At 43.3% G+C, this 16,222-nt stretch overlaps 1 protein-coding gene across 1 annotated transcript in view; it reads left to right on the forward strand.

Moving 5' to 3' along the window:
- The window catches only part of LOC133620505 (protein shisa-8), a 248,240-nt gene that overhangs the window by 207,493 nt on the left and 24,525 nt on the right, over positions 1–16,222 (forward strand). Inside the window, exon 4 of the mRNA XM_061982070.2 lies at positions 8,353–8,469. Within this exon, the coding sequence (XP_061838054.1) occupies positions 8,353–8,469 (117 nt within the window). The remainder of the gene's footprint in view (positions 1–8,352; positions 8,470–16,222) is intronic.

Consider the following 16,222-nt stretch of genomic DNA (forward strand, 5'->3'; position numbering starts at 1 on the left):
TCGAAATTGAAGATAAACTATGTTTCAAAATTGTATTTTAAATTTTTTCTTGTTTTCTCCTCTTTTAAACCGTTCAATTAAGTGTTTTTTTCATCATTTATTCTCTACAAAAAACCTTCCGTAAAAGGGAAAAAAAATGTACGACGGAATGACAGACAGAAATACCCATTTTTTTATATATATATATAAATTTATTTATTTAGCTATTCTTGTTTAAATCACACTTACGTGTAACGTACAAATGACAATATATTTATTTATTTAAGTGTGTATCAAACTGGTAGCCCTTCGCATTAATCAGTACCCAAGAAGTAGTTTTTGGTTTCAAAAAGGTTGGTGACCCCTGTACTAGGGCATCAAATCAGTGTCAGTTGAGTCGGTCCATAGGTTGCCTGTAGGGATTTTTAATGTCCAGCAGATGTCAGTATTTAGTGACACAGTATCGACACAGTATCAATACAGTTTTGCAATGTGTCGAAACGCTTCATGATGCCTCATCAAACCATCACTAATAGAGGCCTCTGTCTAACCTTTCCCAAGACTAGGCTGCAGATACTTACAAAAGTTGAAAGGTAAAACAAAAAGGAAGACTCAAAAACAGGTGGCACAAGTTTAGCAAAGAGTTTAACAAAAATGATTACAAAACAAAATAGCGTCAAAGACAAAGTAGCGTCTCTCCAAGCTCCACACAGCATGTCAGAAAAAGAATCCACCCTGATCCAGTGGTGAGCAGGTGGTTTTAAACAGGCTGGGAGGATGAATGGTGGACTGGGATTGGCTGGCTGATCAACAGGTGAAATGAGCAGCAGCTGGGAACAGGAACCGGTTGATTGGCAGCAGAGGCCGTGATTGAGTGTGACCTGTACAAACAAAAGAAGAAGAAACACAAAACAAACAAACCACCACTACGTGGAACGTAACAGCAGTCCACTCAAATTTTAACACGAAATTAGTCATCTTACTCTCGATCTTTATCCAATAATTATATTGAAGTGAATTAATTAACTCATATTATGTTCGACATATGGTGAATGTTCATATTCACCTTGGAGAAAGCAAACCACCGAGTTTAATTAAACAGTGGTATTTCAGTTTCTTTCCCATAGGAAAGAGGCCCTAATTGGGACTTCAGAATGCAAAAGTGATAACCATATCCTCGAGAAAAGACTCCCTATCTTGCTCAACGCCAACCATTGGCGTTGTTAGGCCTATTTTAGGGGGGCCCCCCTAAATAATTTGGTGGTTTTTTGGTTTTTTTTACAAATAAATACCGACATATTCATTATAAAATGGCCCAAATATGAGTTTAAATAAATAATCATATAACCTGTTATTATTCACTCAGTTTCCCCTCACTTCATAGCGTAAGGTAGAGAGCCCCTTTCGTGCGTCGGTATCCAATCCATTCCACTTGTTCATATAAAAAATGCCCACATCACTCAAATTCCAGCCCGCATTTTCTCTGCGACCTTGCTTGCGGTCCTGCAGGTGTACGAAGCACATTATCTTCCTTTACAATGAGTGAAGCTGCACAAAACCTTGTGTGTGCAATTGTAAATCATTTATTTTTTAAAGTTTTGTGTTTCTTGTAGAATCTATATAAAGTAATATACATTAGCCTATTGTTAAAATAATGAAAAAAACATCATTAAATATATTTGTTTTATTGTATTGTTACATTAAGAGCTGTTTTATTATTATAGGATGGCTTGTTAAACATTTAATAGGATTTTCAGAGGGAGGAAAAACCAAGACATTTAATATAAAATGTAAAATGAATAAATACATAAAAAGAAAAAGAAAATATATGGTTAAAAGCCATCGTCCCGGGAAGCATTTCATTTCGTCCCGTGCATTTTTTTAAAATAATAATAATAACAATGAATAATTTCTAAGTCCCCCCCCTGTCCTTAAAAGCTAGTGACGTCCCTGACGCCAACATTTGAGTTATGACTTAAAGCAGTTCTTTTCCAGACACGTACACACAAACATCTAATTTTATGGTCAGGATGTGCTGTCCTGACTTAGCACACACCCACAGACAGAAAGGAGGATATATAGAAACTGATGGTTTGGCTTCTCCAGCTAGGAGTACCTCATTTTTTGACTTGACCTCCTCCAGGACTGCAGACCTGTTTAATGACACTCGCTTGTAATAAAGCACTTCAATATCTAATTATATCAACACAAGTATTATTTATTTAACACATAAACCCTAAGCTTAGGTCAGGCTGATTACAAAAATAAGTACTAACAAAATATACTGCATTAGAAGCATACTTGCCAACCTTGAGACCTCCGATTTCGGGAGGTGGGGGTGGGGGTGGGGGTGGGGGGCGTGGTCGGGGGGCTTGGTTGGGGGCGGGGCGTGGTTAAGAGGGGAGGAGTATATTGACAGCTAGAATTCACCAAGTTAAGTATGTCATACATACCGTATTTTCTGCACTATAAGGTGCACCGGATTATAAGGCGCACCTTCAATGGATAGCCTATTTCAAAACGTTGTTCATATATAAGGTGCACCGCATTATAAGGCGCATAGAATATACGGTGTATATATATATATATATATATATATATATACATCCTGAAAATATGCAAACAAAACTGTGTTTAGATAATTGATATTTCAAACTTGCATAAATAAATCTTAAGGAATATAACATAACTTGGCTTCTGAGAGCTTCAAAATGTAATGAATAAAATGCTAAAGTTGTTGATAAACAAGCAATTATTTTAATAATTAAATATGGTCATTTTAAATGAATTATTATGATCATTTAAAATTAATTATTTCAAGTATGTTTATTTTAATGTGTAATTCTAAGGCTGGATGTAATAAGGAGTCAGAAAAAATAACAAATAAAAATACAATTAATTTTGATGTTATTAGCAAAATATAGTAAAAATGTATTTAGTTTTTTTTATTTTAATTAATAAATATATGTATTTTTAGGTAAGATAAACATAATAATACAATTTATCTCTAGTCTGGATGATTTAGTTCTTGTCACCCTGTTGTCCTCCCGTCGTGAAAAAAGGCTGTCCTCACTCAGGTCCGCATGGAGCTGGAGGGGGCGTGGCCTCCAGCTCCGGCTGAAAATCGGGAGATTTTCGGGAGAATACTTGTCCCGGGAGGTTTTCGGGAGAGGCGCTGAATTTTCGGGAGTCTCCCGGAAAATTCGGGATGGTTGGCAAGTATGATTAGAAGGGACTCATAGATAACAGACGGTATATACATTTACATACGATTATGTTGTACTAAAATACATTTACTAAATTAATAATTGACATGTTTCTTAACTAAACTGTCAACAAAATTTAGGTGCAAATGAAAATACTTCTTTACCACTTTTGTCATAATTTTTGCGCTTAAGAAATACATATGACTTTAGCTCCCGACGTTGAGATTATCATTCCTGTCACAAGTGGTGCCAAAGTGTATTACAACTCAGTACCGCTGCGTCACATACGGAACACAGCTGAGAAAAATGGTATTTTTGGCTGCCCTCTAGGGGGCGCTGGCAGCCCAACAATGGGCCCCGACCCTATGGTACAGAAACACTGTTTTTTTTTAAGCGACGCAGCAAGTGAGTCATTTTGCTGGTCACTTATCTTGGACTGTAAGTGTATGACATCCTTGGTACTTCTAAGGCAGGGGTGGGCAATTATTTTTTTACCGGGGGCCGCATGAGCAACCTGAGCACTGCTGGAGGGCCACACTGACAATATTTCAATTAAATTTTGCTCAAATTATTTTTGATGTACCGTAAGATAAATCCATCCATCCATCCATCTTCTTCCGCTTATCCGAGGTCGGGTCGCGGGGGCAGCAGCCTAAGCAGGGAAGCCCAGACTTCCCTCTCCCCAGCCACTTCGTCCAGCTCCACCCGGGGGATCCCGAGGCGTTCCCAGGCCAGCCGGGAGACATAGTCTTCCCAACATGTCCTGGGTCTTCCTCGTGGCCTCCTACCGGTCGGACATGCCCTAAACACCTCCTTAGGGAGGCGCTCGGGTGGCATCCTGACCAGATGCCCGAACCACCTCATCTGGCTCCTCTCTTTGTGGAGGAGCAGCGGCTTTACTTTGAGCTCCCCCCGGATGACAGAGCTTCTCACCCTATCTCTAAGGGAGAGCCCCGCCACCCGGCGGAGGAAACTCATTTCGGCCGCTTGTACCCGTGATCTTGTCCTTTCGGTCATAACCCAAAGCTCATGACCATAGGTGAGGATGGGAACGTAGATCGACCGGTAAATTGAGAGCTTTGCCTTCCGGCTCAGCTCCTTCTTCACCACAACGGATCGATACAGCGTCCGCATTACTGAAGACGCCGCACCGATCCGCCTGTCGATCTCACGATCCACTCTTCCCTCACTCGTGAACAAGACTCCGAGGTACTTGAACTCCTCCACTTGGGGCAAGATCTCCTCCCCAACCCGGATAAATAACAATAATAATAATAATTTCATTTAACCTAACTTAACTTTGTACAAAAGCAGATGGTTTTATTTTTAACACTGTCTTACACAACACTTCCTTATGTATAATACAATGCAAAAATGTCCATTTCTGTCACTTTATCCTGCATCCTCTTTAAAAGTCCAACATTTTTCCCCGTCAGATTTGGACAACCATCTGTTGTCACACCTGCCAGCTTGTCCCATTTCAGTCCTAACATGTCCAAACACGCATTTACCTATGTGAACAAGTCATTACCCTGTGGTTGTCTCTTTAATTGACTGCATGGCTGCCAGCTCCTCCGTGATTTGAAAGTCTGCAGTTATCCCACGTAAGAAGATGAGCAGCTGGGCGGTGTCACGTACATCGCAGCTCTCATCCAAACCCAGCGAAAAACAGTCAAAGTTGGCCGTTCTGTTCTTCAGCTGAAGCTCCAAGTTTCCAGTGCGTCGGGAGAGTGACACGTTCTCAAATGCGCCCCTCTTCTCCGGGCATATCAGCGCAACACAGTCCAATAAGCACTCCTTAACAAACTCTCTGTCAGAAAACACCTTACTTTTTCTGGCAATTTTGTGAGAAATTACGAAACTTTGTCCTGACGGCTGCATATCTGGGGGTGTGAAATTTGGCAAAAAGTCCTTGTTGGGTTTGCAGTTTTACCATCAACGCATCAGCCTCCCTTGCGCGCGCTTCATCAGACAGATTCCGGTATTTTTCCTCGTGCTTTGTCATGTAGTGGCGATTCAAATTATATTCTTTAAACACAGCAACCTTCCATCCATCCATCCATCCATCCATCCATCTTCTTCCGCTTATCCGAGGTCGGGTCGCGGGGGCAGCAGCCTAAGCAGGAAATCCCAGACTTCCCTCTCCCCAGCCACTTCGTCCAGCTCTTCCTGTGGGACCCCGAGGCGTTCCCAGGCCAGCCGGGAGACATAGTCTTCCCAACGTGTCCTGGGTCTTCCCCGCGGCCTCCTACCGGTCAGACGTGCCCTAAACACCTCCCTAGGGAGGCGTTCGGGTGGCATCCTGACCAGATGCCCGAACCACCTCATCTGGCTCCTCTCGATGTGGAGGAGCAGTGGCTTTACTTTGAGCTCCCCCCGGATGGCAGAGCTTCTCACCCTATCTCTAAGGGAGAGCCCCGCCACCCGGCGGAGGAAACTCATTTCGGCCGCTTGTACCCGTGATCTTGTCCTTTCGGTCATAACCCAAAGCTCATGACCATAGGTGAGGATGGGAACGTAGATCGACCGGTAAATTGAGAGCTTTGCCTTCCGGCTCAGCTCCTTCTTCACCACAACGGATCGATACAGCGTCCGCATTACTGAAGACGCCGCACGGATCCGCCTATCGATCTCACGATCCACTCTTCCCCCACTCGTGAACAAGACTCCGAGGTACTTGAACTCCTCCACTTGGGGCAAGATCTCCTCCCCAACCCGGAGATGGCACTCCACCCTTTTCCGGGCGAGAACCATGGACTCGGACTTGGAGGTGCTGATTCTCATCCCAGTCGCTTCACACTCGGCTGCGAACCGATCCAGTGAGAGCTGAAGATCCTGGCCAGATGAAGCCATCAGGACCACATCATCTGCAAAAAGCAGAGACCTAATCCTGCAGCCACCAAACCAGATCCCCTCAACGCCTTGACTGCGCCTAGAAATTCTGTCCATAAAAGTTATGAACAGAATTGGTGACAAAGGGCAGCCTTGGCGGAGTCCAACCCTCACTGGAAACGTGTCCGACTTACTGCCGGCAATGCGGACCAAGCTCTGGCACTGAGCATACAAGGAGCGGACTGCCACAATCAGACAGTCCGATACCCCATACTCCCTGAGCACTCCCCACAGGACTTCCCGAGGGACACGGTCGAATGCCTTCTCCAAGTCCACAAAACACATGTAGACTGGTTGGGCAAACTCCCATGCACCCTCAAGGACCCTGCCGAGAGTATAGAGCTGGTCCACAGTTCCACGACCAGGACGAAAACCACACTGTTCCTCTTGAATCCGAGGTTCGACTATCCGGCGTAGCCTCCTCTCCAGTACACCTGAATAGACCTTACCGGGAAGGCTGAGGAGTGTGATCCCACGATAGATAGAACACACCCTCCGGTTCCCCTTCTTAAAGAGACGAACCACCACCCCGGTCTGCCAATCCAGAGGTGCCGCCCCCGATGTCCACGCGATGCTGCAGAGTCTTGTCAACCAAGACAGCCCCACAGCATCCAGAGCCTTAAGGAACTCCGGGCGGACCTCATCTACCCCTGGGGCCTTGCCACCGAGGAGCTTTTTATCTACCTCAGCAACCTCAGCCCCAGAAATAGGCAACCTGTGTACCACAAATTAAGCACACGGCTTTACCTTTAATTTCCGTAAAGAAATACTTGGCAGTCCATGTCTTGTTGAAAACACGGCATTCGTCATCAACTTTTCTCTTTTTAGCATCTCGGGGGATAACCGGGCATTACTTGTCGCTGTGCACCTTCACTCACAGGTTACACATACGCCCATAAATAACACTTTTCAAAATAAAAGCAGCACAGTTGTATTGCACGCACGACATAGATGTTTTTTTAAAGTTATTTTGTCATTTGTGATTGCCGCTGTTCACATTCACTCACAATCGCGCACGAGCATACGTCCGCACGGAATTAATACAAATAACGCTTTTCAAAACAAAAGCAGCACCGTTGTATTGCACACTCGACATAGATACTTTTTAAAATTTATTTTGTAATTTATGATTCCGCTCCCTGTATGATCAGTGTCAGAGCTTGGTCCGCATTGCCGGTAGTAAGTCGGACACGTTTCCAGTGAGGGTTAGACTCCGTCAAGGCTGCCCTTTGTCACCGATTCTGTTCATAACTTTTATGGACAGAATTTCTAGGCGCAGTCAAGGCGTTGAGGGGATCCGGTTTGGTAGCTGCAGGATTAGGTCTCTGCTTTTTGCCCGGAAAAGGGTGGAGTGCCATCTCTGGGTTGGGGAGGAGACCCTGCCCCAAGTGGAGGAGTTCAAGTACCTCGGAGTCTTGTTCACGAGTGAGGGAAGTGTGGATCGTGAGATCGACAGGCGGATCGGTGCGGCGTCTTCAGTAATGCGGATGCTGTATCGATCCGTTGTGGTGAAGAAGGAGCTGAGCCGGAAGGCAAAGCTCTCAATTTACCGGTCGATCTACGTTCCCATCCTCACCTATGGTCATGAGCTTTGGGTTATGACCGAAAGGACAAGATCACGGGTACAAGCGGCCGAAATGAGTTTCCTCCGCCGGGTGGCAGGGCTCTCCCTTAGAGATAGGGTGAGAAGCACTGTCATCCGCGGGGAGCTCAAAGTAAAGCCGCTGCTCCTCCACATCGAGAGGAGCCAGATGAGGTGGTTCGGGCATCTGGTCAGGATGCCACCCGATCGCCTCCCTCGGGAGGTGTTTAGGGCACGTCCGACCGATAGGAGGTCACGGGGAAGACCCAGGACACGTTGGGAAGACTATGTCTCCCGGCTGGCCTGGGAACGCCTCGGGGTCCCCCGGGAAGAGCTGGACGAAGTGGCTGGGGAGAGGGAAGTCTGGGCTTCCCTGCTTAAGCTGCTGCCCCCGCGACCCGACCTCGGATAAGCGGAAGAAGATGGATGGATGGATGGATTTATGATTGGCCTCACGCGGGCCGGACAGGGACGCACAAAGGGCCGGATGCCCAGGTCTGTTCTAAAGTCTGTATGAACGTATTCTTCATCCATTGAACATCATTACTTCTACTCAATCGGTGACTACAATGACCAAGGTCATAAGAGGGAATATTTCAGACTTAAAAGGCATTAGTGCACTAACGTCTTGTCATTATTTGTTCACGTTTGCAAAATTTTGATTATTTGTGTTTCTCCCTTTTGTTATTTCAGATCACAACCATTTGAATAATGCAGCCTTGTCTCCCCTGGGACCTGCCATGGCCTTGTCTCACCCTCACAACAACCTCGGCATCGGCTTCAACAAGTATTCCTCACTCAAGGGAGTGGGTAAGTATTTCACACACTAGCTTTAAATACTTATACATGGTATTTCACACACAAGCTTTAAATACTTAAACATGGAGTGCTAATGAGGTGGAGTACATACTCAACATTCATAGGCAAGGTGACTTACATTATGACTAATAAAGCCGCTTGTGTTTCCTGTTTGGTAGTGATGGGTTGATGAGGCGTCATGAAGCGTTTCGACACATTGCAAAACTGTATTGATACTGTGTCGATACTGTGTCACTAAATACTGACATCTGCTGGACATTAAAAATCCCTACAGGCAACCTATGGACCGACTCAACTGACACTGATTTGATGCCCTAGTACAGGGGTCACCAACCTTTTTGAAACCAAAAACTACTTCTTGGGTACTGATTAATGCGAAGGGCTACCAGTTTGATACACACTTAAATAAATAAATATATTGTCATTTGTAAGTTACACGTAAGTGTGATTTAAACAAGAATAGCTAAATAAATAAATTTATATATATAAAAAAATGGGTATTTCTGTCTGTCATTCCGTCGTACATTGTTTTTTCCTTTTACGGAAGGTTTTTTTGTAGAGAATAAATGATGAAAAAAAACACTTAATTGAACGGTTTAAAAGAGGAGAAAACACGAAAAAAATTAAAATAAAATTTTGAAACAGTTTATCTTCAATTTCGACTCTTTAAAATTCAAAATTCAACCGACAAAAAGGAGAAAAACTAGCTAATTTGAATCTTTTTGAAAAAATTAAAAAAAGAATTTATGGAACATCATTAGTCATTTTTCCTGATTAAGATACATTTTAGAATTTTGACGACATGTTTTAAATTGGTTAAAATCCAATCTGCACTTTGTTAGAATATTTAACAAATTGGACCAAGCTATATTTCTAACAAAGACAGATCAGTATTTCTTCTAGATTTTCCAGAACAAAAATGTTAAAAGAAATTCAAAATACTTTGAAATAAGATTTAAATTTGATTCTACAGATTTTCTAGATTTGCCAGAATAATTTTTTTGAATTTTAATCATAGTAAGTTTGAAGAAATATTTCACAAATATTCTTCGTCGAAAAACCAGAAGCTAAAATATTTATTATTCTTTACAATAATAAAACAAAAATTTACTTGAACATTGACTTAAATTGTCAGGAAAGAAGAGGAAGAAATTTAAAAGGTAAAAAGGTATATTTGTTTAAAAATCCTAAAATCATTTTTAAGGTTGTATTTTTTTTCTCTAAAATTGTATTTCTAAAAGTAATAAGAAGCAAAGTAAAAAAATAAATGAATTTATTTAAACAAGTGAAGACCCATCCATCCATCCATTTTCTACCGCTTATTCCAAGTGAAGACCAAGTCTTTAAAATATTTTCTTGAATTTTCAAATTCTATTTGAGTTTTGTCTCTTTTAGAATTAAAAATGTCGAGCAAAGCGAGACCAGCTTGCTAGTAAATAAATACAATTTAAAAAATAGAGGCAGCTCACTGGTAAGTGCTGCTCTTTGAGCTATTTTTAGAACAGGCCAGCGGGCGACTGATCTGGTCCTTACGGGCTACCTGGTGACCGCGGGCACCGCGTTGGTGACCCCTGCCCTAGTATATACAATAATATAAACCAAGTCATTGTATTTCATTTAGGATTATTTCATATCTTCATTTAAATAAAAATATATTTTTATCTTTTTTTAGATACAGTCAATAAATAATGTGAACATGTATCATAACGTGGACATATAAGAGAACGTGTTGTGGATGATTGTGGACTGGGAATTTTTTTAATTTAATTTTTTTTACACATATTTATTAAAAAAAAAAAAAAAGTTTTTCCGACGTATTACATTTTAGACGATTTCTCTTAGTTATTATTTCTCCGGCTGTAGAAAAGACCCGCTCACAGGGCACAGAGGAGGCGACACAGTTCGCGTATCGGTCACGTGACCAAAACAGCTCATGATCGGTCACGTGACTTTCTAAAACCGACACAGGGTTTTGCTCTATGAGCTCGACGCATGCGCCGATGCATCGGTGTTGCCGGACCCATCACTACTGTTTGTATTGCACTTGTTTAGAGGGGCATACAGCCCACCTCTGATTTCGCATCAACATGTGCAATAAGAGTGACACGCGCATTAGTTCCAGCTGCAATAACACTCCACGTCTCTCTTTAATTGCCCTTGTTCGCTCGCGACGAATGGAAGTCATTGAGACCTGTGGCTGCTCCCTGAGGTGACTCCACCCGGAGCATTTCGGCAAATAATTACAAGTCACGCACTCATCCGGGACAAAGATTAGTCAAATGGATTTAGACGCTGTCAAAGGGAGCAGCGAAGGACAACAATTTGAATTTCAGAAGTGGGAGAGACACACAAGGAGTGTGACTTGAAGGGTGGCGGGGTTTGAAGGGACCGGATGCAGAGTCAGATAGTTTATTTTTTGTACAAAATGTCCACAATGACATTAATGTTAGTATTTTCAAGATTGCATTATGATTTAGTTGAATGTTTACCTTTTTATATTCTGACTGGAAATGGAAACATGTCCGAGATTGACTGACCGAGCTTGCATTCTCATTCCCTTAACCCGATTTTTACAACCTTTGACTGTAGCACTAGAGTCCTCCTGTTTGGATGTTGTATTTGTCTTACTTGTTCGTGATTCATACTGCTGTGTGAAGGCCGCCTTGCTCTTTTCTTGCATCTGACCGCCGATTGGTCGGTTGCTGCATGTTGTCAATCATTGTTACGTTGACAAGAAGGCAGCTCCAGAAAGCCAATCAATAAACTTGTGGGCTGTCGAACGGGACAAGCTTTCAGCCTGAGTGTCCATTTTCCGCCTGGCCTTGGTGTTTGACTAGTCTCCGTTAGGGTTGTACAATATAGGTAGTGTTGCGCCCTTAGACTACCATGACCCTTAATATGCCAACGGACCTCCACAATTCAAAGTTATTCTGAGAGGGATGACCTTTCAGAGGAACTTTGATCGGTCCCAGAACCCCCTTTCCCCTACAATTGCCAGAACAGGTGTTATACCTAGTCCCTTTTATGTTGTTTTGGGGGTTGACCAGACAGGTACAGACCCTAAAAGAATTATTAAAATTAATGTCCTTGAGAGGGCGTTAACTACCTCTGCCCCCTTGAAGACCTGGTAGCTTTGACCTTAGGAGCAGGTGCAGGCAACCTGTGGCTTAGGTGGATGACTAGCATGGCTAAGAGCCAAGACCTGGGGTGACTGTGTTGCTTGTTCCGCTGGACGTCCCTTTCCCCACACTTACCCCGCCCCTTTTAAGTTGACTGACATTAATGGCTCAAACTGTCTTATCTCATTGTTTTCTGAACCCACACCGCCAGGTTGTGATTTGTTGGTTAGTGTGTACCCTCCTGTTGACAATTTCACCCGACTTCTTCTCTTTGTGGCCTAAAAGCTGAAATACACGTGTTTTCAATTTACAGGACCCCCTTCATCCCCCTACAAATTGGGTGACATTACCCCCTCCTGGTGCACCACCCTGATAGATGGCTCAAGGATAGGCCCTTGGGCACAAGCTGACTTATTCTGGTATTGTGGGGAGCACAGATTGTACATTAGAATCCCGGACAAGCCCCCAAATTGTTGCGTTTTGGACCAGTTGTTCCTCCCAGGGAATTCAAGTCACATTTCGCTCCCAAGCTCTTTACGACACTTAAAGCTGAGTTGAAAAACCACCAGAGACAGAATAGGTATTTTGTTGTATATTTTCAAAGCTTTGCCAATATACATTTTGAGACCAGTCTAACCCTAGAACATTCTATTACGCCTCCCAAAATGGTCTGTCCTCCCAACGCCAAAAACCCCTCTTTCCTTCCACCTCCCTAGCCATAATACAAGCACAACGTCTCCCTAGACATAATACATTCCAAAGAACTCAAGGTTAACACACACAGTATACTTGCTGACAGAGCATCAAGAGAAGAAATGGAAAACACCAGCTGTTTTCAAATATGACTAAGAAATGAAAGAAGTACAACTTAAATTCGGATATATGTAAATATCTGCCTCCGACAGTAGGTAGGTCTTTATTGTCATTGCACAAGTACAACAAAACTTTGTTTTCAGCACAAACCTGTTTAAGATTAGACAACCAAACAGTGTGCAGGGTTACAGAACAGTAAAAGATGGGAAAAAGGTAAATGCTGGGGGGGATGAGTAAAACAATACAATCTAGACTGGGCTCCAAAGGGGGGGGAAAAAACCTCCATAGCAAAGCACATACACATATTACAACATACATCTCGAGACTTGCAACAGAGGGGGGGAGTGGGGGCTACGGTGGGAGGCTGCAGCTCTTCAGGCGCTGCCCAGCTGTCCAACACCCCTAAGGAATTTACGTCAAGGGTGTTGGATGGGGGTGGGGTATGTGTGTGTGGCGTTTATTTTTTGTGGATGCATGTGTGTGTGTAAGCCTGCCGCGTGTCTCTGTTCCGCCGCCTTGATGTTGTGCAGCCTCTAGTGCAGTGGTTCTTAACCTTGTTGGAGGTACCGAACCCCACCAGTTTCATATGCGCATTCACCGAACGCTTCTTTAGTGAAAATTAAATGTTCTTTTTTCAAACTCAAGACAAAGTTATATGTTTTTGGTAACACTGTAGTATGGGAAACATATTCTAAATAACAAAGACTTATTTAGAGTTATTTGGTTAGGGTTAGGGTTAGAGGGTTAGGGCCAGGGTTAGAAGGTTAGGGTTATAACAAGGTCATGTCGAATAAGGCATTAATAAGTACTTAATAATGACTAGTTAAGAGCCTGCTGTTGCCGTATCCGTAATACGCCGATAGGGAGAAGTTTTTATTTACACGATGAGTCGGGTGTGTCTTGACCTCCGCCGAACCACTGAGCCCGACTTCTTGAACCCCTAGGGTTCCATCTAACCCAGGTTAAGAACCACTGTTCTAGTCAGTCCAAAGTCAACAACAACAGGTGTGTGTCCATGAGAGACCAGAAGGGAGTTTGTTGTGTCTTCGCCACACTGTCCTTGGGGAGAGTCTAGAAGCCAGGGAAACAATCCAAGTTAGAATGTTTTGTATGCGAGTGAAAATACAATTTGCTTTTCACTCTAAATTGTCTATGACTGGTCCTCAAATCCTCAAATCCTGCGGGGCAGACAGTCCGATGTTATCCAAATCACAAAGTGTTCACAGTTCTTCCCGCATCCTCCAATCATTTGTGGCAGCTTTGGGCTACTTTGAAGACTGCCAGCCACTTCCAATTTGTGGACAAACCAACGCAATCAGCAGATGTCCTGGTGTCATAATTCCCAATAGGTGGATATCTTCACATCCTCGACTGGAAGGGTTGCCAGGCACCCAGCACTCTTTCTTCTCCCAAGAGTCCGTGGTGTGTCCAGCAACAACCGCTCCGTCACAACAAGCAGGTGCCCCCAAACCCAAGATCTTCTCAATTTCCTTGAGGCCAGTTAAGACAAGACAAAGAAGCAAGCAGGAGAGATAAGGGAGAGGAAAGGGGAGCATCCGCCCTTGATGAGTGCCAGTGAGAAAAACCCGGGAAAATCGGGAGGGTTGGCAAGTACGGCCCTAACCTCGACCCATCGGGAGCAAGGGTGAAGTGTCTCGCTCAAGGACACAACGGACGTGACGAGGTTGGTAGAAGGTGGGGAATCGAACCAACCGCGCCACGCCGTCCCCCAAATACGCCCTTGGACAACACGACTTGTCCTCATGCAAGTGACATAAGTTATCTTGGTCGTTAATTCAGTCTCTGAACGCCTTGGAGCTGCAGATTCATTGTGAGTGCAGGCAGGGTCAGATAAGGCAAGGAGAGAGACTCACAACACAAGTCTTCAATGATTACATAACACAGTTATTTCTCAGGAAACAACCAAAAAGCCCTAAAACTAGAAGCCAAGTCCACTACAGAGTTGACAGAAGGACTCAACATTATCCTAACTGGTACTGTAATGACCATACCGCGCACTTATTAGATCTGCTTGTTTTCAGTCCTGTTACGCATGACATTGAACTGCATTAATAGTCCATTAGCATGGAGTATTGAACACGACCAGCCTCAGCACATGTTTATGGACGCGCTCCTCATCTGTCTCCAGCTCAGGTCGACGGTTATTGACTGCTCCCCTTTATCCCGACCAGGAGTGTCCACACTTCTTCTGCAGGCCAGCTACTTTTCAATGGACCAAGTGGAGGAGATCATTCATATATATCATTTATGTTGATTTGTTTATGAAAGAGACGTTAACAAGTTAACATTCCTTTCTTTCATGAAGACAAGAATATACAGTGTTTCCCACAGGGCAGGCATCTATTTGTGGTGGTGTGGTCGGGGGGCGGGGGGTGGCGGCGGCAGCGGCGATGACCAAGAAGAACGCGGAGTTGGAATATAATTACAACACTTCATGTACATATTTATATACAGATTTGAACAATTAGTTATTCACTGAAATATATTTATTAATTGTGGTTCTTACAAAAAATATATCTTATAAAATATAAAAGCTAAAATGTCTCTTAAAGCTCTGCCCCTTTAATTAGTGCATACTAAATAATTTAACTTTAGCCTACTACTACAACAATATTATTTACCAGCAACATAAAGTGAAACAGAGGCAGAGGTGTCCTGCCACAGTCAGTCAACCTCCTCCTCCTCCTCCTGCTGCTGCTGAACAGGTCGCACTGGAGCTAGTCGCTCTATGTTTTGTCGTGGTCCTCTCTATAAGGCACATAAGAATATAAATTAGGACCCTTTTCATGAGAAAAGTGCATTTCTGATCTGACCCTGCTTTATTTTTCAGTGTTTGCTGAGTCTCACCTGTTCCCTCCGCCCTAATTTTTCTACTTGCTCGACTTCTCAAATCTACTTGCCCCAATATTTTTACTTGTCCTGCCTAGGTTTTTTTCTGGCTGCGTAGTGCTCATGGCTTATATCTTACTAAAATCCTTCCCGTTGACTATTTACAACACTACACAGTATTTATTATTATTATTATCTATAATTACATTTAAATGGCATTGCATACATGTAAAATTAAATGCTATTTCACATTATTTGACCAGTAGCAGTTACACCCATCTGAACAGGTCAGCCACCTGTTTAAAACCCGATCACAGTTGAAATCTTGAAATGAAGGGCCTTTAATGGCCAAAACATTAACCTGGACAACATTTTAACAGCTGGTTGGCTCAGATTTTATTCTTTTCATTGCATTCACATGCTGCAGTGGACAGTGGACATTTTAGCTTGAGTATTAATGTAGTATCTGAAGCACCGTCTCCACGTGTGTTTATTGACAACAGGGTTATAACCTGGACACGTTAGCTCGTCGGTATGAAAACAGGTGATTGTTATTACGTGCGTCAGGCTGCTCACCGTCAGTGAAACGCTCGGTGAAATCGCGGATTAACGTTAAATATATGACGAGCCGCGAGCGATGCAGCTATAACCTATCTACCTATAACCTATATTACCCTCGTATTTTGATCCCGTCCGTCCGTCCGTCTTTGTCTTCGTCTTCGTCTTCGTCTTTGTCTTCTTCTTCTTCTTCTTCTTCTTCTTCTGGCCCACCAGGTGAATTAAGTGCTATTGGCGGAGTTACAATGCATAGTAGGCTACCGCCACCTACTGCACCGGAGTTGTAACTACAAGGTACATTCACAGACAGTCCCATTGCTTTTATGAGTGGTCGAGCGAGTCAAAAGCCGAAAAATCCATTTGTGGCGGACGTAATTCTTTCGTGGCGGGCCGCCACAAATAAA

Source organism: Nerophis lumbriciformis, linkage group LG24 (assembly GCF_033978685.3).
Source record: "Nerophis lumbriciformis linkage group LG24, RoL_Nlum_v2.1, whole genome shotgun sequence".
NCBI lineage: Eukaryota > Metazoa > Chordata > Actinopteri > Syngnathiformes > Syngnathidae > Nerophis > Nerophis lumbriciformis.